Source organism: Ascidiella aspersa, chromosome 3 (assembly GCF_963924565.1).
Source record: "Ascidiella aspersa chromosome 3, kaAscAspe10.2, whole genome shotgun sequence".
NCBI lineage: Eukaryota > Metazoa > Chordata > Ascidiacea > Phlebobranchia > Ascidiidae > Ascidiella > Ascidiella aspersa.
The window spans coordinates 23,384,057-23,406,927 of record NC_139449.1 but is presented as its reverse complement, the minus strand read 5'-3'; the positions used below and the strand labels follow the sequence as shown (position 1 = coordinate 23,406,927).

Genomic DNA, 22,871 nt, shown 5'->3' with positions numbered 1-22,871 from the left:
TGTTATTATCATATTTTTATTGGAAAGATCTTAACACCTCATTGATTTATTGACTGACTATGTCTTTCCAAAATTTTAGGTGAATAATCATTCATATAAAGTTAGTTGTTTGCCAATTTCTGTTTAAATTTTATTTCGCGGTTATTTTTTTTTTGTTGACGCTTACTTTTATGAAATTTTATTCCAAAATAAAGAGTTAGAAAAACAATATAATTTACAATTATACAACGTAAAGCGGTTACATGTAGGGTTTATGTTTCACCTGCATGGTATGGTTTGCAAATATCTGACAAACGCAACTATGCAAAACTGTATTTGTGTAGATGTAAAATTTTAAAATAAAACATGTTGATGAAGTTTGCAAAACAATAGTCGACCTGTGAGTTAAACTTGTTTAAATCTTTCTGTAATAAATATCCCTGGAATATTTCAGAATTGTATACAATTAATCATAAGCATAACCAATAAAAACGGCCTGGTGGCATTTTATTGCTGTAAGTTTAAGGGAAACACACACGCACCAAACGAACAAGCAAATACAACAAATGATTTCTTGTAGTTGTATTGCCGATCTGCACAAATGTTCGGAATAATTAAAGGCACACACATATACAAAAACACAGAAACAAGCGACAGCTACTTCAGAGTTTTCCTTTTTTCCCTTTATTCATACCTATAGATAAGAGTTAGATTGGTCATGCAAGATAAAATGTTGTTCTGACTCCATGCTGGTACCAGTTTGGGAAATTTATTGTGATATTTTTTTCATAACCAACCGCATTTAATTAAAACGTTATCGTGTCTTACTGATCCTGGGCAATAAAGAACCGATTACAGCAAACTTTGATAAAGTCATATTAGCAAAGATGATGTAAATACGTCAGAATAACGAAGAAATATTTATAATTCCATTTTATGCGTGTTCTAAGCTTTGTTAGGTGCAAGTTTTAGCTGAATTTGGATCGGTTGCCAAATACTGCGTTTTTTTAAATAATAAAGGTATTACGTTGGTACTATTGTTTTTATGCAATGCATGGAAGAGATTTGTAGAGCGACATATTTGCCACATTTGTATTATAAGCCTATAAAGATGTTGAGCTGTGCATATTTCTATTAAAGTGCGTTTGCCCTACAAAAATTACTCTTTAATTCGCCTTTTGTTATCCATATTTGATGAAAACAGTTTCATTAAATTATGATTTCAATTTGAAACGGTCCTGTAAAATTGCCATTTTAAAACGCATAGCAAATATTCTTCGGCCAGTCTTAATAAAAGTCAATCATTTATAAGAGAAATATATTTTGCCCCACAATAAGACATTATCAGTCTCTAGTCTAGACCAAATAAAAATGGCTGGGTTTGTTTTTTTCTAGATACTGATGATGCCTTATTTTGTGGCGCAATATATTTCTCTTATATAAATTTTCGTAAGAAGATATCTTCTTATTTTACATATTCTGTTTACAAAAGTAGTGTTACCAAATTAACAAAAATCTATGTTCTAAAAAAAACAACTCGCCTTATTATGGCAATACAGCACGACATTTTCCCTTTATTTTAATTTCCAAAATGGGCAAAATAATATTACGTGTTTCTTTCTGGGGAAGATAAATAAAACACTTTTTTAATTTTTTTAATCTTTTTTTTTTTCTTTTATCATTTTTGCCATAATCCAGCGATCCTTAGTAACAAGGCGACAAAATCCAACCAAGATATAACGAAGTTTTTATTTATTTTAGAACTGAAACCACATACAGAGCAAAAATCCCGCCCCTTGCACAGTTTCCGCATCAGACAATTCACTTATTTCGTGCGATGGCGCAAAAAACTTCGATCAAAAATCGTACTAATTATGCAGCGCGAGAGAACGGCTTCTTGAACTTTCGAAAAGCGGTTTAACAGTTTACTCTGCGTTGCTATTGTCTACAACATTTAAAGTTTGAGCGGGCGGCGGTGGGTCGCTTTCACTTTGCAAGTATTCGACATTTTCCGAATTCGCTTCTAAGCGAATTTCAACGTTCGTGGAAGCCGTGGTTTCCGATTCTTCACAAGCATTGGCAGTGATGTTTGTGGATGCCGGTTCTTCAACGCTGGTTTGCATTTCCATCGATTCAACGCTGCTTTCGACAGTGTTGTCTTCTCTGTTCTCTGTTGGCGTCTTACAGACTTCTGTATCGGCGCCATCGCTTGTGGTAAGGGTCGTCTCCTCTTCCATGCTCGCACAATCTACGGCACTAGAAGCTTCTGATCCTAAAAAGACGCGTGGTTTTAAATCACAATCTGATCAAGAAATTTACAAAACAAGGCAAAAAGTGTGTGGCTAATAATAATTATAATAAACCTTTTTTATACCCGTGAAGGCTAAATAAAAAAATTCAACTAGGTAGGCCAAAACACTGTACGCCAAAATTAACATATGCTCGCCAGGCCAAATATTATTCAAACAGTGTGCCAGAGATATGGTGACAATAAACTATTTTCAATTATGGAAAACATTTAAATATTTATGTGTAAAGTGACAACAAACAAACTAACAAAAAAAAAACAGATTTCAAAGAAATTAAATAAGCTCAAATTCGCTTTACCGAAGTCGGGCAAAACCTGGCTGTCGTCCCCTGCAGAAAGAGTGCTTTGTAGTGGGCCGCCTGCCTCTGAAACGGTGTCTTTTGACATATCGAAGTCTAAAACAAAAACAAATATAGCTGTAATGCTGAATGAAATAAAGTATTAACATTTTTTATTTTGTGCCCCCCACTATTGTTATGTGTGGACCACGTGGCGGAAAAAAGAGTGTTCATTTAAAAGATGCGTGCCTTCGTTAAGTTAAGTGCCTTTCTTAACCTACACAGCCGCCTAAAAAGCAATCGCCTCACCAAAGGCGAACAAAAGGGGCCATAGTTAGTTGTTTTCACCTTGAGTAGTTTCCAAATTTTTGTCAGATTGAACAGTGGCTGGAACTTTGAGGCTTTCGGGCTCCACTTCGGGGGTCGACACTGTTTCACTTTTACCTTGCGGTTGGTCGACGACAACATTAGGGCCTTCATCGTCCGAGCTGGAGTAGGGGTCTTGGATAGTGGGCGCCGAGTCGGGTACCGTAGCATCGTCAGAGGGTAGAGGGGAAATCGAGGTCTTGATCGGCGTCTAAAAGGTCAAGATATATATTTTGTATAAACGCTGTTAACCCAAGGATTTAATTAGGGTCAAACCCTAACATGGAAAGTGCGTGCTACTTCATTGTGGATTAAACACAGGGTGTGCCAAATCGTGTAGAAAGAGAAAGTTGGTCCAATTGAAACGGAGCAAAACATTGCATTTGGTGTAATGTTTTTGAATGAAAATATCTATGTCCCGACAAAGCAATTACAGCTCCAACGCCCTACGAGCATGAAAAACTTTCAACTGAAACGGCTGCTAACCTGCACTGGAGGTGCATCCATATAGTCTTCGTAGCAACTAGGGTGGAAGTTATCGTCGTCGACTTTAACGCAGTTAGTGAACTGCCACTCGTCCTCCGCCTCGTTGTAAACCGTCTCAAACGCTTCCTTGCACACTTTGCATAACTGAAGCAACACATAAAAAGGATGAAGCGGTTGCTGATATGTCGGTTCAACATGCCGGCTATGTCAGTTATTACAACATGGCACGACAAGCACAGAGTTCACAATTTTTTGTGAAATTAAGAGCCACAATTTTTTGTGAAATTAGTTCTTTTCGAAGACATAAAATAGGATCACTCAGCGTATTTTGAATATAATTAAAATAAAATATATAAATGGCATAGTGAACACACTCACATATAGTTAAGATTTTCTGAAAAACATAGGGTTTTTAAAGACTTGCACAAATTATACAAAGAGTTTAAAGATTTTTTAGCAACCCTGAAGTAGGCTAGATACGGTTTTTAAATCAGAAGTTTTCAATTTCAAGTTCTTCAATTCCAGTTATATAGGGGGTAAATGCAATTTTTCGTACATCTTCCCCATTTTTCCCTGTTAGTGGAACCGTGAGGTCTTCGTTTTCGTTTTCTTCTTCTGGTCCATCAAAGAACGCGTTTCTTTCACGATCCTGGGGGTCCTCAATCTCCTCGTTGCAAATCCAATCCTAATGTACAAATGGGTAAAAATAAATTACTAGAAAGCGATTTCACAGCATATAGCAGAACATCAAGATGTGTTTACCCCAGCAGATGGATACAACTCTCTGTGGACTTGGGCTCCACCTTCTTTGTCCTTGCGATTCAACCTGTAGTGCCAATCGAGATGTTCTGCATAGATGTCGGTCTGTCGTGTGGTAAACCGCAAACCACACGCGGAACACTGGATGCCAGTGTAAAGGCGCTTGATGATTTCGTCATGTCGACTGCAAATTAACATTACAGGGAAGTGTTCACATTTAAATTCTGCTGAAACCGGACAAACACAACTATGTTGTTAATTTATTGTTAACTCATGCCAAACGTTGGGTATCTAACCAGGATTTTTATCAATTGCACTTACACTTTAAGGTCTGAGGTAAGGGGTATATCAGGTAAGTTCGCGTCTGGGTCTATCGTCAACAGATCTTCATCCAAAGGTGATAAGGACCTTCTTGGTGTTTCCTCCACTGGCGGAATGGGGTCCGTCATAGATGGTGCCTCGCTAGATCTTGGTGGTTCATGTTTAGCAGTCTAAAAAACATGCTCATATACATATTCTACGGTCCGAATTAGAGTAACACGGATCCTATCTGCCTTTTCAAATGTGATCCTATCTTCTTTATTGAATCTAATTAAGTTACACAACATAAAAATTACATATATAAACAGTTGCTACCAGGCATAGTAATACAATTACCAGAAGGGTTTTTTTTTTTATGTATATAAAAAATTACCTCTTCAGTTTTTACCGAAGGTTCCGATTTGATGGACGTCTGTGAGTTGTTGTCGGGTGGCGTCGGAGTGGATGGCTTGCTATCCGGCTTTTTGGCGCCGGGAAGGATTCCCATGGTGAGTAGATCACTTAGCAGCTTATTGACGTTGACCTGGTTTATTACTGGCGGGGGAGGAGGAGGTTCAATCTGGAGCTGAAAATATTTATGATTTGGTAACTCGGGCAACACGACATCCTACTAGGCCAAACGCAATAGAAAGTGCTGATATGTGTCCTGAATATATGCAAAAGAATTCCAATAGTTAAAGCAAAAAATATTGTTATGGGAAGTGAGAGGATACATTTTAAAAGCTTTTTTAGAAATTCAACATGATAATTAATTAGCAGGGATATATGCTATTTTTAATTTTTATTCAGTTATCAATTTTAAAGCAAAAACTTACACCAACTGGTGAGTGCCTGTCATCTGGTGGTGGTGGACCAGGTGGGAATCTTTCTTCTGTAAATTTAGTAGATTAGAGAAAACAGTATCAGCCAAAGGACAATATATATCACAATATTTCAGCTTACAAAGCGGAAAGTCTTTGTGTGATACAAAGTGTTTTTATGATGCTAATGTTTCTTAAAGAATGACCTATGGAAAAGCGGGTTACTAAAAACTTTTCTATATGCAATAGATGGAAAGACTTTGTGACAGCACTACAGTTGCGTCACAATTAGTTATCTGAAGCCACTGGTTGGCAATCTGCTTTTTGCTCCCTGGGCCATAAATGATAAATATAACTATAAAAACATTAGAAAACGAAGTACAACTGCCCATGAACTAACTTGAAATTATGAGATTTTATCCACAACGTCCAGCACTGTCTGACATCATAATTAATCAAATTAAAAATACATGTGATTTAAAAAGGTTAAACAATATAAAATTAAGGGTAAATACTTCTGGTATTTGAAATACCTCTATGTGGTCTATCCCAACCAGGGCCTCTATCAGGAGGGCCGTGTGGGTGACGGAGTGGGGGTGGCAATCTCCTTGGGGGTGGGGACAGTGGTCTTCTAGGATCCAACACAAAATCAGGTGGTGGTGGAGGAGGAGAAATAGTGCGGAAACCACCTTCCCGAGAAAATGGTGGAGGTTCCTAAATATGAGGTATGTTGTTGAAAATATATTAATTATATTATATGAGCAAAACATCTTTCTTCACAGAGTTTGTGGTCAGATCGGTGTGTATTATTTAAAAACAATTTTTTTATTGTTAAATTTTTACCCTTCTTGGATGCAGTCTAACTGGAGGTCGGCGTGGCAAAGGTCTTCCTGGGAGCCTCCCCCTGGCAAGATCATAAATCGGAGGATCACCCATTTCATGTTCAGGCGAGTGCCAACGCTCCATTCTTGGACGGGGGCCGCCCCTACCTCGGCCAAACCTGGGTGGCAGTACACCTCGCCTAAAAACAAAACAATAAAATAGATTAGCTCAAACTGGTTTGAACTATTCTAACCATACTACTTCACAGGATATCGGTCTGAAGTTGCCCTTAGGTAGCCCTGTAGCGCGTCAGGCCTCAAACTAAACTATACAATATGATTAAAAGGATGGTAGGTCTGATCCTATATGCTATGTTTTATTACAACTTCATTTTGTCTAATTTAGTGCTTAACTTTTGGAGCAAGGTGTGCCCCTTTCAAGAACTCTCAAGCTGGCTTGTGGCCCCTTGATCACAATTTTGAAAAATGCGTCATAGAATGTCACAACTCACAAGGGAGGTGTTGACAGTCATAATGCAAATCAACTAGATAATAATTAAAATAATATATGGTTGTGGTGCCCCTGAAAACTGCTGGGTGGCCCCACAGGGGAAAGTAAGCCAAGGGCCACACCGTTTAGGAACCCTGGTTCAGAGTGATATCATAAAAAACATTATATGTGTTAAAACAAAACCAATTAACCATAAAGAGACATTCCCAAAATGCAACAAAGTCCTGAGAAATTAAGGTAGTGAATACTAAAAGTTTAAAATATATATCTTAATTAGCATATAAAATCACCAGCGAGCTTTATGTCATATTTAGGGTAAAACATTTGAACAACCTTATAAAAAAACAAAGTAACAATTTTACCTTCTTTCTGGACCCCATCTTTCTTCTCTTTCAAGTTGATGGCGGAGGGAGTCTTCCCACTCCATCTTTTTCTTTTCATCTGCAAGCCTCCATTGAATTCTCTCCTCTTCTTGGTCAATAAAGTCCCTGAAACATTAAAAAGTCAAACTCAATTTACTGACATTTACCAAGTGAACTTAAGTGCATCAGGGTCACATTAATTAATTTTACCTAATAGTTTAAAGATCTAAACAGGTTTAGAGTGGACTCTAGTCGGAACCAAACTTGCTTTACAATTCTTAAAAAATATTAAAATGCTTAAGCATAAGAGCGATTTGCAGTAAACAACATGAAAATAGAGCATTACCGATGACGAGGGTGAAGTGGTGGTCTGGGTGGAAATCTTCCTCTCCTTAATCCATGATCAAATTTTCCTCTATAAGCCGGAGTGGTATGTGAGGTTGTCTGACTGCTTTCCGGTTCATCTTCGTCATCAATAACATACACCAAAGAATTGTCATCAAGTTTATCCTTAAAATCATCAAAGGTAGGTGACACCACATCAGTTCTCATTTTCTCTGGCATATCTGTATCTTGAATTTTTTCTTGTTTGACATTAACAGATGTATCTTCTGTCTTTATTTTATCATTAACATTAGTTTGCTTTTCCACAGCAGTGTCTTCCAAATCAACTGCTGGCTTTGCAGGGTCATTTGCAATTTCTTCAGATTTAGAAACGTCGTTGGCATTGGAACTTGCATCACCACTAGCCAATTGTTCTTTCTTAACCTGTACTTCAGACTCAGCGCTTACATAGCGCCTCTTTTTTAAAGGTAAGGGTGGAGATTTTAATGGATCATCATTTCGTTTTGCTGTTGGTTGATCATTTTCACTGTTGGCATCAGTAGTTTGTTCAGAGCCACTTTCCTCAATTGTAGTGCTGCTAGCTTGTTTTGCCCTTAATTCTTTGGTATACATTGACTGCTTAATTTTTTTAAGATGGTCCATGTACGCCTTTTCCGACTCTGTATTTTTCTTTAATCCTATGGAGTGCTCGTGATAGACTTTTGCTTCAGGTGGCATACTAGCAATTATAAAATCTTCGGGTTCTTCACAAGTAGTCTTTTCTTCTTTATTGGGAATATTAGCAATAATATAGTCTTCCGGCTCTTCTAAACCTCTCTCATCGTCAGACTTCGGAATGTTTGCAATTATATAATCTTCAGGTTCTTCTAATTTTGGTTTTGAATTGTCTTCAAGAGTGGATGAATCAGAACTGATATTCATTTGTGTTTCAGTTCTTCTATTTCTAGGATCAGGATTTTGGTTGTCTTTAGTGGACTTTCTTTCTTCTGAGTGGGCATACATTCTTAAATTCTTATGGTCGTTGCCATGTGGTTTGGGTCTTGTCCTTCCACGATCACCTTTCATAAACTTTGGTGGTGAAAGGTGAAAACTGGGAGGAGAACGCCTGCGAACATCCTTACCTGGAGCATCACGTTCTGTTCTTTGCTGTGGAGGAAATTCTGGTCTTCGCATTGGACGACCATGTTGTTCATTAGGATACCGATGAGTTTCATGAGGTGGTGACATTCTCATGTGGCGATTTTCATGATACGGCCGCATATGAAGGGGAGGCGCGTCATACTTTTCATGGTTAGGATCGCTATATGCAGGTGGTTCAAATAAAGGAGGAGATGATCTTCTATCTTGTGGATGTGGCAAGTTTTGACTTGCCATATGTCGTTTTGGAATTCTTTTCATTGTTGGCGGTGCCAAATAAGTTTCTGGATGTCTGCCAGACATACCTGCAAAATGTCCTCTTCCACGAATGGCCCTTGGGGAACCAAGGTGTCTGCCTCTTTTACCCACCATCCTCTGGCTGTTTTCATTATTATTCTGGTACATCTGTCTATGGACACGAGGATCAGTTGGTGACGGACTCCGATTCAACAATTTGGATGATCTTCTTGCAGCCATTGGTGATACAACTAAATTAATTTGAATTTTTGTATTCATTTATACAAAATTAAAATCACAATGCTCTATTTTACAAAATTAGTATTAAAAAATCATTGTGATGTCACAGTAAAGTCAACAAGTGGCAATATTACTTGACAACATATATATAACTGGTTAAGAAATATGGAGATTATTATTTAACAGGTTTACCTCCTCCTTCAATCTTTCGCACTCTTTGCAATTCAAAGAGTTGGTGAAGTTTTTTTAGCAACTCCTGATGCTGCTCATGGGTTAATTGCCCACTTTGCAATTGGGAATCAGCCTACAAAAGTATATTTATGAGACTATTTATCATTTTTTGTCAAACATACAAAATTACCTGTCGCAGAATTTCATTCTGGTGACTTAAAGTCAGTTGTTGTGGAATTTCAATGCTTGGATCAAAGCTTTTACGTCGTTGAATTCCTTAATTAAAACACACAAGTGGGTAGGCTGAACTAAGTGAATGTATTGGGATAGTAACAAAACTTACTTTCAAAACTTTTCTCATGTTTATTGCGATGTTTAAATCCAGGTCTTTCAGCTGGCGAGTCATCAGTGTCTGGTTCTGGTGAGAAAGAGGGAGATAAGGATCCATCACTTGACCTGTTAATAATTGTAACAAAAATAAATATGGGCTAAAGTTTTTACTAAACCACAAAATTTTGCAAGCCTACGGTGATATTTCGCTGTGTTGGTGAATCTTTTCAGGAATGTGCTGTTTATGGCGGTTGTGTTGCAAGATCCTGGGATCCCTTCGTACATTACTGTCAGGTGAAATTGTGGGAGGTGGGTGGCTATAAGAACACAGTGGAATTAGTTAAAATGTAAGAATTCAGGCTAGGTTTTTCACTTACATCAAAGGTGAAACACTTCTCTTAGGAATTTTTGATGGTGGAGGAGTTGGAGATCTAGGTTTATTTCTGTAGTTTCGTTTCTTCCGTATATCTGCATCGCTGGAAGGACTCAAAGACATATCAGTGTTCTTGAAAACGAAGAAAACAAATACTTTCTTAATAATGGAAAAAAATACAAGTCCATTTGTAATGAATAGTATTGATAGTTACCTGCTTTTTCTTTTTGTGGAGTTTTAGATTTGTAAGTTCTTTGACTTTAGTCACAACTTTATTTTTTGGAGAGACGGGACTTTTATCAGTTGGTACACTTAGAGCTGTTGTAGTAGTAGGTCTTTTTAAGTTCTTTTTTAATTTTGGTGTTATTCTGGGTACATTCTGTGATTGTTGTGACTTCAATGTCGGTGCCGTCAACTTTGGTGTAGCAATCGAATTCTGCAAACATTTGACACAGTACAGGATATCTGGTTCTCAACCTCAAACTTTAAATAAAATTGTCTAACAAAATATCTTGAAAACAAGTATAAATTTTTTGACAAACTTACAATTGCAGATTCAAAACTTCCTACCTTAAAACTTTATCTATTTGCTATACAATGAAAATACATTACATACCTTTACTGGGATTGTTTTTTTCACTCGTGGATCTCTGGAAGGCTTTTTTACAGTTTGATCTTTGGACTTTAAACAATATATGTTTAGTAGAGTTAGTCTATATAACTGTAAAAGGGCAACACTTTAAGTGAAGTGCATAACGTATATTTGGCAAATTGGTTTGTAGAATAATTAGCACTTCTTAATACTATATACCAGGGGTGGGCAAATTGTGGCTCGCGAGCCGCATGTGGCTCTCCGGCATAGTTTTTGTGGCTCTTCGAGTCAAAGCGTAAAATTTCAAAAAAAAGTCAAGGCCACCAAGATACAGTTTATGAATGTTTTTCTCTTTTTCTTTTCTGTATTTCAGCAAGCATTAGAGTTTTAACTAGAGTTAGTTAAAGACTGATATTGATAAATATTGTGCATGGTATTTTGTTATTAACATTATTATTATTGGGTTAATTACTACCGTTTTCATATATTACAATTAAGTTATTATTGGTGAACTTGCACTTATTTCCCTGTTTTGTATTGAAATAATTTAAAGACTCTCTGTTACTTATATTTTCTGCAAATGGCTCTTCCATTGAATACATTTACGGATTTGCCCACCTCTGCTACATACTAAAAGTTAGAAATTTACTAACATTGTAATTATTGACATTTTATAGCATTTCATGAAGCACAATGCTTAAATTCTGAAAAAGTTGCGAGTACATCATATAATTAAAACTGAGAGGTAATAAAAAATTTAAAAAATTACAACTGCTCCAAAAGCAATAAATTAAACAAAATCAGACCCAAAAATAATACTTCAAAAGTTGTGTGACCCAGATATTTTGTGAGTTGTTTTTAATTTGAACGTTTTGCTTAAGACTGTTTGTTTGTAGCTACTATTCTCAAAACATATGGCTATCATTTTTATTGATGCATTTATCGCTATACTACGTCCCTATGGCGGTTTGCCTACAAAGAAAGGACTAAAAAAATCCTTAAGAGCAATATAAAACATACTAGGAGTAAGAAGCAAAATAGATTTACCACCAAGCAAAGAGTTTAGAATTTAATTCAGTAGTTAACATTGGCAACAATTAGTTTTTTAGCTTTCCTTGACCGTGTAAAGTCAGCGCAACATTTACTAAGCTCAAGTATTAGATGTTAGAATAAGCATTGACAAAAACATTGCAAGACAATGGTAGTGCTGAAAGTAAAAAAAGCGGAGGCAGATTTATATTTGTGTATTAGCAAAATATATTGTTATTCATAAATTTTAAGATTTTTGCGACCAAATTTGGGCCATTAACTAAACCAGGGACCCACTATTGGCTGACCCCTGGTGGCAGTAATCACAGACATTTTGATAAACAATATTATCGTGAAAACCTTTGATAAACATTGAGAAGAGTTATACAAGATCTAATTTTTGTGGTATATATTAATTATAATTGCATTCAATTTACTTAGATTAAGTTATTGGATGATGGCTGTTTTAAATATAGGTGCAATTAATATTTTAAAGCACACCATACTGTAATTGTGCTGGTACATAATATTGTTAACTTGTATAATTTAATCTACTTGAAAATACTAAATAATAATTTTTCATTAAAAAGAACTTACTGGATTTGAGATGGGTTGGTTTTGAACTGTAACTTTAAATGAACCTAAAAGTAAGTTAAACACATAAGTTAAAAGTTTCGAGGCAACAGTAATTGTTTTTTTAAATACTACAACCTTTTGAAATCTGCTTGGCTTTTTGCTCTTTCACAGGTGCATCACCCTAAAACAAATAAATTTAACATTAATAACCTAAAAATAACAAATAAATTACTTTTAACACCTACAACAGTAAAAAACATCTATTGTATTTATGTGAAATCGTAATAAAATGAAAATAAACATGTGTTCTTACACCACATGCCAAAAAAGGTTTTATATAAATGTAATACAAAATATCATTAACTATTCTACAAAATCTCAAACATAAAATGCAAGTAACATTTAGTTCTATAGTTTCATCACTTTAATTATACAAATCTTATATCAGATGTTAATTTTGAATGATGCAAAACAGAGTAAATCAAGCTTTATGATCAATCAGGAATACCAGAAGCAATTACCAAATTTAAAAACAATTGCTGTATTTTTTTAACAAAATCTATTAAATATTTTTATTAAAACATAGGTAAATAGATCATTCAAAAATTATTGATACTGATACATAGCCGATAATATTGGTAAACAGTTATACTGGTCTACTCCTTTCCATGCAAGTTAATTTTACCAATAAATAAAAGGGGACTATTAAAAAATTGTAATCTGTATATGGAAAACAGTGTCCAAGAGAAATCCAGTATAAACAACTTGTAAAAGGTTGCCTAACTTTCTTTAGGTAGATTTAAGTTTTTTGTTTTTAGATTTGATACTCCGCAAAAACTTTTTGATTTACCTTTTTAACAGCGTTTTTGGTTAACTCTTTTTGCTTAGCCTCTAATTGTTGCTTTGTTTGTTCCAGTTCTAACATAAGCTTTTTCTGCTGAAGCTCCAAAAGTTCCTTTTGCTGTTGAACAAGTTGTTGTTTGATTTTGTCAACATCCGAACCAGGCACCTTTAAAAGTTATTTCTCTTTATCAAAAACTGAATCTTTGAAATTGAATGTGAAACGTTGACTACATACCGTTACAGGGGTATTTTGTGCAGATTTATTTGGGATCACTTTGGGTTTCTTTACTGCTGCATCAGAGGATGCCTAAAAATTTATTATGAACTTAAAAGTATGCTTCACAATAACAGTTTGTGAAAAACCATTAAGGTTGCCTTTTTTACACGAACATTATAACTTTATTTCCCCACAATTATTATATAACAACCTAAATTTTTTATTGTTAAACAAATATTTGAATGGTCTAATTAATTGATGGCAATGCATGAAGTTGCTAGAAATGACAGCACTTTTTCCAAACAAATTTTAAATTATTAGTATGTAGTAAAGGGTAGGGAGGACTCCAGCCATAAGTCCGAAATCAGAATCAGGCCACTTTACCTAAACTCAAATCCCACCCCCAATTATATCACTGACTCATCTAAAAAAATTCAACCCTGCCCATTATTTAATCCCACCCACAACCCCAAACAGGGTCAAAATAACGGTGTTCTAATAGCGCCATTCAAACTAGGGCACCCAAACGTTGACAACTAAACAGCCGATGCCCGACATATGGTCCCCAATCATCACATACCCTATCGCAACAGTTTTAAACAGTACTTAGGCGTCATTCTGATAAATTTAGGACTTAATCTGATAGGTTTATGTCTTTTTCAGATGATTAAGTTCTTATTCTGTCGTGGATATTACTGCGTATTTGGAACTATTATGTCGTTGGTCTATACTATGGTTTTATAGATTTTTGCTTTAGGTATTATGGCTTTTTAGGTCTTATTTGTGTGTTCCTAGTAGGGATGTTCAAAGTTGAATCCCAGGGGATTTAGAATATTAAGTTTGTTATCAGCCAGTTATAGTCAAACTTGTGGTTTTCATTGGTACTTGGAGGCCTTCATTATGATGTAATGCCAATTTTTTTTCAAAATATGAGCAAGGGGGGCACAGAGTTTTTCGATACCATGGAAGGGGCTACCACTCTTGAAAGGTTAACAACGACGGTGTTATGCGCCGCAAATAAAATTGGGTTATGATTGCAAGTAATTAGTAACCAATACTTGATACCTATGCTGTGCCTAACCTATCTGAGTAGTGGCTTGAAGTTGACCTTAAGTAACCCATAGCACTTTGTACTAGGCCAGCCACTACCAGTGGAATGTTACTTTTGCAACTTGATGCATTTGAGACTTTGCACCTGGCAATTTACATTAGATGCTTACCAAATAGCACTTTATGGATACTAAATAATTATTATGCAAATCAACTTGTTGGAAAAAAGTTTGGAAGCAAAATAGGATTTCAAACCAATTTGAATTCTAATCTAACGATCTGATATTTTAGTTTGAACATTCCTAGTCAAGGGCCAGGCAAAAATTATTTCAAAGGACTTTAAATTATGAAAAATAGAAACTGAAACATGAAAGATTACAGATATCTCATTCTCTGTCCTACAGTCATTTAAAAAATAGTTCCGCAAATAACATTATCACCTTTTTCAAAAACTTTGGATTTACATGTATGTTTGGGGCATGTGCTTCCTGCAAACTTGCTGGCAGGGGCTTCACTGGCCAATTTGGATCAAGTGTTTGAATATTCTGATCAAGCTGATACAGTCGTTTCAAAGGAAAGTGGCTGTCCCAAGTAGTACGTAACTTGTACAAACTCATTTTTCCTTTTTCATCGCTCTGTGAGAAACAAATGATAACTCATAAAACAGTGAAATTGGCTTTAACCTATTTAATTTTTCGGTGAACTTACAGACTCAAAAACAGTTTGGAATGTGTTGACAATATTTTCTGCAAAGAGAGGTTTGTAGTTTTCCCCCACATTCTTTACAATGGAATCCAGTAGATACATGATTGGCAGTTTTGCTGACGCCTGCTTGATGAAGGTAACCAATGACACTTAGCTCACCACAACAGTTTCAAAGTTGCAGGAAGTAAGTGACCAATGTCCATTTAGGTTTGTACAATGCATTCACAAAATCATACCAAATGATAACGATAAATGCGAATACAGCACAATTGAGGCAGAATAAAATTACACTCAAACACATATTATTTTTACAAAAAATGATTTCCAATGTTGACCAGAACAACTGATGTTTTACAGAAACTTTGTAGCTGCATTTTCCCTAAGTGAAAACCTAGTTCAGGCACTTTTTGGTGCAAGCATTTGCATTTTTGTTTGTTCTTTGCAAAACAAAGTTGAAGTTTGTTTAAAGAGCCTTTCTCAATATGTTAATGATTATTTAAATCTAAAATTTCTGTCTCTTGTTGTATCATCAAGTAACTAAATGTTCAATTTTATATATTTAAAAACAGGCCATGCCTGAAACTCCTTCATGTTGTAATATTTTTTACAACTCACAAAATAAGAAGCAAAACCATGTACGACACAGTGCTTGTACTTTTCGCAACAAAACAAAACACAGAAAGAGGCAAGATACTATTCAATTAAACTCACAATTGATGCCAGAATTACCAGTAACACATTTTTTGTGAAACAAAAGATAAATCATAATTTGCATACTTAAAACTAGTTTGAAAATGGCAATATAACAGGGTAACACTTATCGCAGCCTGTCAGGTACAACCCGACTGCATTTTATAATGTACGGCCACCAAAGATTCTTGCGGGGGATATGTTGGTCAGGTTTGTTTATTTAGCATATTGCAGAACACTAAAATAGCATACACATTGCTAGACAAGCAAGTACAGCTGAAAAAATTATCGCCACAATGAGTACATAAAAGTAACTGTAATAATTCTGGCATCAATAAAAAAACCTTGATATATTGGAACTTACAGGAAAAAATTATAAAAATGACTTAAAATTTTATTTCAGAAACTTATTACTGCTAATTTAAACCTTAGATAACTTCTCTTCAACAAGCTTGACAATCTGCTGAGCATACTGCTTGCTTTCGTCTGCCAGAATGGTGAGGTTGTTGATATGTGGCTTCGAGTTGAAAGTTAAGTCTTCCAGAGAAGAACGGTATTCATCAATGACATCTTCCATGACAACAGACATGGGGTTCTAACCTGCAAAAACATAACATTTTACATTGTCAACATACATCAGCTTTACTTTTGTTTATACAATCTAATAAATTGAAAAGCATTCAATTTCTAAAAAAAAAACAGAAGCCTAAACATCACAAAAATAATGGGCGCTGTTCTATAGAATTCACTTTTTTCCCAGTATCGAAACGAGTTGTCAAAATTAAAAATGCAAGAAATAAATATGAGAGAATAAATATAATAATAACACTTGGCCCACCCGAAACCAAATAATGTTAGCAATATAAACCCTCAGACAAAATATAAGAGGATTCTAGACCAGAGCGAAATAATGTTTTTATATACTATTACAAACCTACTACAATTGTTGTTAGTTGGGTTCATCAATGTTCTTCGGAACTTCAAGATAAATATTTTTCATTTTAAAACAAAACTAATTGACTCAAGCACAATCTTCCATCTTCATTTTCAGCAAGGCTCCGAAAACATCACGTGACAGTAGACTCAAATCAGGCTTGGGTAAAGCAGGATTATCTAATGTTGAGTCATAGAATGCGAAAAACAATAGCTTTAAAAATTTAGCATTCTATGACTAAACTTCCAACAGCAAACACGTGTACTATTAATGTGTTTCAATTTGACAATATAAATAACATACAATTACCTATAGACACTATTTTTCAATAAATAAAGGTAAACCTGTAAAGATTTGAATCAACAAAGCTTTAAATAGGTATTTTCTGTGGCGCAAGTGGTATGACATTTTGCGAACATCGGGTTAAGGTGCCAGAGCACAAAACTTTTTATTTTATAAATAAATACCTTCTACGATCACTAAAGAAGACTTTTGCCTACCAGTGCCACGGTCCAACCCCAAATGTAATGTATGGCTTATCTTTGGTGAGATCTTGAGGCGCACGACGAAAAAATCAGGCTTACTGGGTTCAGTTAAAAGAAAATGTGCGTCGGCTTGTAAAATAATATGCCTAGTGTGCAGAGTACAGGTGCCAGAAATGCTGGTTTTTATTTTAACAAGGCAATACTTAGGCGAAATGACGGAAATGCATTGGAATGCGATTGAAATGCAGCTCGTGGCCACACCGACCATACCAGTTTGTTTTAATATTGTGAAGTGCTTTCAATATCGTGATTTATTACTAAACAATCAACTGTGGAGTATATTTAAAATACATTTTATGTGAAAAAATTCAACTAATTGTTTTTTTGCTATTTGTCTTGTACGGTTTGGGTTTATTTAAAATTTTAATCTGTCAACCATGTGCAGATGTTCTACCAGGTTTTATTTATACCCGAGGCTTGAAAAGTTACCACAACTTACTGTTTCCATAGTTTAATTTCTGTATTGTAGTTTATGCAAACTACTAATTAGGATGTGTACATAAATTGCTATAAAAAAAACAAGCGTGCACCCACAAAAAATGCAGACTGGATCTATACCAAACCAAAGACGTTGATGTTTTCCAACTGCTGACTATTTTTTTTTTATTTGTAATTGTTATGGAAAAACATTTGCAACATTTAAGTGCTGCATTACTGAATTTGCATTGAATGAAACACTGTAACATTAGCACCATATACAATATATATATTTCAAATAATGGTACTATTCTAGAATCCCACCCCAACATGGGTTGGTCAAGCAATATTATTAAATTATAATATTCGACCCACCCTTACCATAAATATTGTGCACTGCTTTAATAATTGTTTCAGCACCCTAACCCCAATAATCTACGTTGCACTATGCGGTATTGGTAGACCGTTTTTTTTTGCGTTACTTTTTATGTACCAAATCAATGGAGTGCCGGATTCTAAACTAGCTCCAAATTACTGCTATTGTTTTAATAATGTTAAATTCAGCGCATTACTGGTCTAGGGGTCAGTTTATAATTTTACATTATTTGGAGTTATTATATTATTTTCTTTGAAACTTTTTTACAAAAGTTTTATATTTGACATTCTATTGCTTACTAAACTATTTTCGTAGCATCTTGCGGCAACTAAAATGTCTGAAAGTAAATATTTTGAGTTGCTAAGAAAACTGCCAAGGGTTTCTGTTTTCAATATTAAGGCAAATCCTGGTGCTTACAGAAAGAAAGCAAACCGCAGAGGACAGCATGGTAAACATACAAAAGCTAAAGGGACAAAGCACCCCTTGGGCAAAAATCTTCTTAACAAATTTCAAAACCGGATCCCCAAATATGGATTTAATCGAGATGAAGACTTGAAACGCCAATATCTCCCAGTTAGTTTGTGGAGCATACAACACCTAATTGATCTTGGAAGGATTGACCCTTCACAATCAATTGATCTAACAACACTCATGAACTGCAGAGCTGTAAAATTTAGAGATGATAATTATTATGGAATTTTTCTGGTTGATCAGGGATCAAACATTTTTCAAGAAAAAATCAACATTGAGGTTCAGATTGCAAGTGAATTGGCAATTGCCAGTGTAGAGAAACACGGGGGGGTTGTGACCACATCATTTTATGATCGCTTAAGCTTTTCTGCTCTTTGTAACCCAGTGAAGTACTTTTTGAAGGGTAATCCAATTCACAAAAGACAACTGCCACCAACAGAACTTGTCACCTACTATACAGATCCAAAAGTCAGAGGCTATTTAGCCAACCCAGAAGAGGTAGTAAGTGAACGTGCAAAACTAGCCTCCAAATATGGATACACCCTACCTGATTTGAACCCCGAAAAGTTGTGGCCTAATCACAGAAAAGACCCCAGGCAAATTTTTTATGGACTTTCCCCTGGATGGATAGTAAATCTAGCGGACAAAACAGTTCTTAAACCTGAAAGTGATATACACACAAAGTGGTCCACTTTATAATTTTTTAACTTAATGCATGATTGGTTTGCATGTAAGAACTTATTTCTGTAACTTATGTTTAACTAAATTCCATTTTTTTATGATCCTATTTGATGTTTATCTAAATTGTTTTTCCTTTTTAATACTAGCATAAAAAGCTTAACAATGGCTATTGAAGTTAAAAAGAATAAAAAGAAGCTTTCGGTGGATGATGAACTTTTAGAGTCTGTGGAAAACAATAAATCTAGTAAAACCAAAAAACTAAAAAAAGAAGAAAAAACTGTTTTAAAGAAGAAGCGAAAAAATGTCACAGTCGCTGAAGCATCACCAAATAAAGTTAAAAAACTATTTACCGACAAAGGTTGTGACAACCTTGCAGAGGATAATAAGGATAATGTGTCACAAAAAGAAAATGCACAGGAAGAAACTCCGGAAGTTCCTGTGAAAAGAAAGAAAAAGCGTAAGAAGAAGCTTCCTCCACTTCCAGCACCTGATCCTGGTGCTTTTGAATCAATGCTATTAAAGGAAGCAGTGCAATTAAAGCATGACATGCCGCTTTCTACCAATGCTGATTCTACAGAAATCCAACAGGAGGTAACAAATAAAGATAAAAAGAAGGCAAAGAAGATGAAAAGAGTTAAACCTGTTGCTATAGAAGATATAGTCGAAAATAAAAAGGACAAAAATTCTAAATCAGTTGAAGGAGTTGTTACTTCTGAAGATAAAACATCAGCACAAGAACTTGCCATTCAATATTTGACGAAATGGCAAACGAATCGCGAAAACTGGGCCTTTAAAAAGGTTCGACAGGTTTGGCTGCTGCAGAATATGTTTGATGAAAACTTGGTTCCTGATGATACATTCAAAACTCTGTTATATTATTTACAAAATTTAAAGGGCACTGCAAGAACGAAAACTGTGTCTGATGCAGAAAATTTTTTTGTGTCTTGTGAAACTAATAGTGACCTTTCCCACCATCAAACTATAAAGTTAGGGCGTTGCAAAGAGCTAATTCAACTGCTGTCATAGAACCAAATTACAACCAGGAAATAAATCCTAGAATGAACAGTCTGTGTTGTTTTGTTAAGGTGAGTTTAGTTTCAACCAGGGCTGGGGAGCCGGAGCCGGAGCTGGAGCCCGGAGCCCGGAGCTAAGCATTTTCTCTGGAGCCAGAGCCGGAGCCGGAGCCATTATTATTATTTTTGTGGAGCTGGAGCCGGAGCCGGAGCCATTTTTATTATTTTTGTGGAGCTGGAGCCGGAGCCCTTTTTATTATTTTTTTGGAGCTGGAGCCATTTTTCAATTTGTGGTGCTAAAGCTAAGAAATTATATTTTGTTCCATCTCCAACGTTAGTTAGCTAAAAGCAATTTTTAAAACTTGCCATTGAATAAGTGACTGGTGGCACCGGAGCTGGAGCCGGAGTCATTGGGTGTGTGTTTGATGGCTCCGGAGCTGGAGCCGGAGCCAAAGGATATGAGTTTTACGACTCCGGAGCTGGAGCCGGAGCCATTTAATAATTGCCTGATGGCTCCGGAGCTGGAGCCGGAGCTAATGCTATTTTACGGTGGCTCCCCAGCCCTGGTTTCAACCTGTAAACCTAGATCTCAATAAGCTCTACATTATTCAAAATAAACACAGTCCAAATCGGTCTTAAAAAAAGTAGAAATAAAAGCGGCCACCACTATTTTGCAATTAATTGCTTACACATAAGGTGGTTATAAGAAAACCACGCGACAGCATAAACGCAGATTTAACGCCATGCGTTGCATGGACCATTAAAATGAGTTTAGAAAAGGTTACTTTAAATTACAGCTCGCAACCTCCTTGTGAATTTCTTGCCTCTTAGGCTTCATATGGAATTATTTAAAATGAAAATTTCGACAACTTATCTATATGAATGTTCCGCGGATGCATTCCATATTTTATGATAAACATAAACACAAAAGTGTAACCAATATGTGCATCATTTTGTTGCCCAGTGTGCCTTGTATCAAAAAGTTTTGCCAATTTAAACCAAAACCCAATTTGTTTTGCGCTTCCCGCGATGCCTTGTTAAGATAAACCAGACAAATTTGTAAATGCATGGAAGCCTGAAAAGTCATTACGTTAAAATACTTAAAAGCAACACATTTAATACAATTAAACCGTAAGTGGAAATTTGTTACGTTCCGTCAAGAATTTTTGGAAAGTTTGCCGACAGTCTGTCGAACGTAAAGACTCCATCCGGAGCAAGCCAATAAACAACCGTGCCCATGTCGTCGCTGCCTTCTGCATATTGTAATTGAACTTCGACAACTTGTTGAACGAGACACCAGTGTCTATAGGCCCTAGGTTAGCGTTAATAGCTCATTTCAATATTAAATAATTGTAAAAAAATTTCTCTTCTTCCCCTAAATCAGTGGTCGGCAAACTTTTTTCGTCGCGGCCCAATGTATCTACTCTTTTCAGAGCTATTGAAGGCCCACTACGAAACAGTGGCGGATTCAGGATATTTGATTTTTAAGTGAAATATTACACGGCGCCTTTATGCCCAAAACACTGCCATGCCATAATGTAAAACATATCTATAAAACGAAAAAAATATACGCGCAATGCACGAAAAAATTTTCGTTTACATAGAGAAAAAATATAGTTCGACAGGCTCTCAGGACCACATTTGGCACTGGGCCTTTCTATGCAGAGCCAATTTAAAAATTCTATGCCACACGAACTTTTAAAATAAAGTTCAATGAACGTACGGCTATCACGCGGCCCACAACTACATGATAAACCTAAACTATTTGAAAGTAACTCGCTGCCCACTAAAAATGGCTCTGCGGCTCACTGGGCCGCGGCCCACAGTTTTCCGAGCACTGCCCTAAATGAATAACCTATAGCTGTATCCACGCCTGCCTGTTAACTAACAAAACTAGTCCTGTATTCCAAGTTGCAATGCCAAATTATAGAATAAGAGCATGAAACAAAACATTTACTGCATCGTTCGTGGTTATATCGTAGAGCTCTATGGTTAAATTAGTAGCCTGTATACCAGGATTGCTAGGGAATTCAGAAAGGTACTTTATATATTATTAATATGAAAAGTACTTTTCGGATATTATTAATATGAAAATCAGACATTTTAGAAAAACTATTTCGTGAATTATAGCATGTCCTTTATGTGGACACTACTATGAAGATCGTCGCGTCTTTATAGATTGACATTTTACCCTATAATACAAGAATAAAGCTTTTGATAAACTTTTGCTTATGCGATTGAGAACAGAAAACACAAACAGAAGCATTGTTTTTGTTTTCAACAAATAGCTGAAGCTCAGCTTTAGTTTAATAGTCATTTTGATAGAAATAAAACGACAGCCATTTTACGATCCTCTCGCAGTCCCTTTTTGTAACAATCAATAACATTTTTTAATACAAAGAATTCTCTGTAACGATGAATTCCGTTCTTACACAATTACGAGAAAACAACAAAATTAGGCTTACTGGTTTAAAAGATATAATTGGTCTATATTTAGATCAGTTTAGTTTTAGACTTGGATATAAGTTTAACGACGTGTAGGATACTCTCGTTTTATTGCTCATCTTAGAGCACCATAATTGCTTTAATAGGAACAAATGGCATTATAATGAAAGCTTAAATTTAGTTTAGCAACATTTTTTATCTGTAAATCCGGACATCGCTGCCTAATTTTGAAACAATCCGCCGCGAAATGTGAACTTTTTTGTCAACTGAAATACAATTCTAAGTGAATCTAATTAGTTTACTTCAAACAAAGAAAAATTAGGGAACTACGTTTTCCAAAAACATGGGTAGGCCTATAGCGAGTACCAAAATGTTGGCAACCAATGGCCTAGAGTTTTTCAACCGGAAGAATTTCCTTGAATGTTTTACCAAAATTGTTTATTTATCTACAAATTTAATAACA

At 35.6% G+C, this 22,871-nt stretch overlaps 3 protein-coding genes across 3 annotated transcripts; 2 read left to right on the top strand and 1 right to left on the bottom strand.

The window, feature by feature from the left end:
* Window positions 1-1,709: 1,709 nt before the first annotated feature.
* LOC146160962 (uncharacterized) lies at window positions 1,710-16,596 on the bottom strand. The gene is given in 28 exon segments (XM_083384233.1): window positions 1,710-2,251; window positions 2,587-2,682; window positions 2,914-3,142; window positions 3,418-3,561; window positions 3,974-4,102; window positions 4,180-4,360; window positions 4,498-4,667; window positions 4,871-5,062; window positions 5,313-5,368; window positions 5,831-6,011; window positions 6,141-6,318; window positions 6,992-7,117; window positions 7,338-8,961; window positions 9,143-9,254; window positions 9,312-9,397; window positions 9,465-9,577; window positions 9,649-9,768; window positions 9,829-9,956; window positions 10,039-10,260; window positions 10,441-10,506; window positions 12,043-12,086; window positions 12,157-12,202; window positions 12,872-13,030; window positions 13,100-13,171; window positions 14,572-14,766; window positions 14,840-14,952; window positions 15,941-16,126; window positions 16,461-16,596. Coding segments are annotated over 27 exon segments (5,304 nt in total). The 5' UTR covers window positions 16,116-16,126; window positions 16,461-16,596; the 3' UTR covers window positions 1,710-1,904.
* A 161-nt stretch (window positions 16,597-16,757) lies between these two features.
* LOC146160961 (large ribosomal subunit protein uL15m-like) lies at window positions 16,758-19,116 on the top strand. Its single transcript, XM_083383970.1, has one exon. It carries the CDS (start codon window positions 18,132-18,134, stop codon window positions 18,966-18,968), a length of 837 nt encoding a protein of 278 aa, XP_083240096.1. The 5' UTR covers window positions 16,758-18,131; the 3' UTR covers window positions 18,969-19,116.
* On the top strand, window positions 18,994-20,029 carry LOC146160960 (uncharacterized). The gene has a single exon (XM_083383969.1). It carries the CDS (start codon window positions 19,113-19,115, stop codon window positions 19,974-19,976), a length of 864 nt encoding a protein of 287 aa, XP_083240095.1. The 5' UTR covers window positions 18,994-19,112; the 3' UTR covers window positions 19,977-20,029.
* Window positions 20,030-22,871: the final 2,842 nt, after the last annotated feature.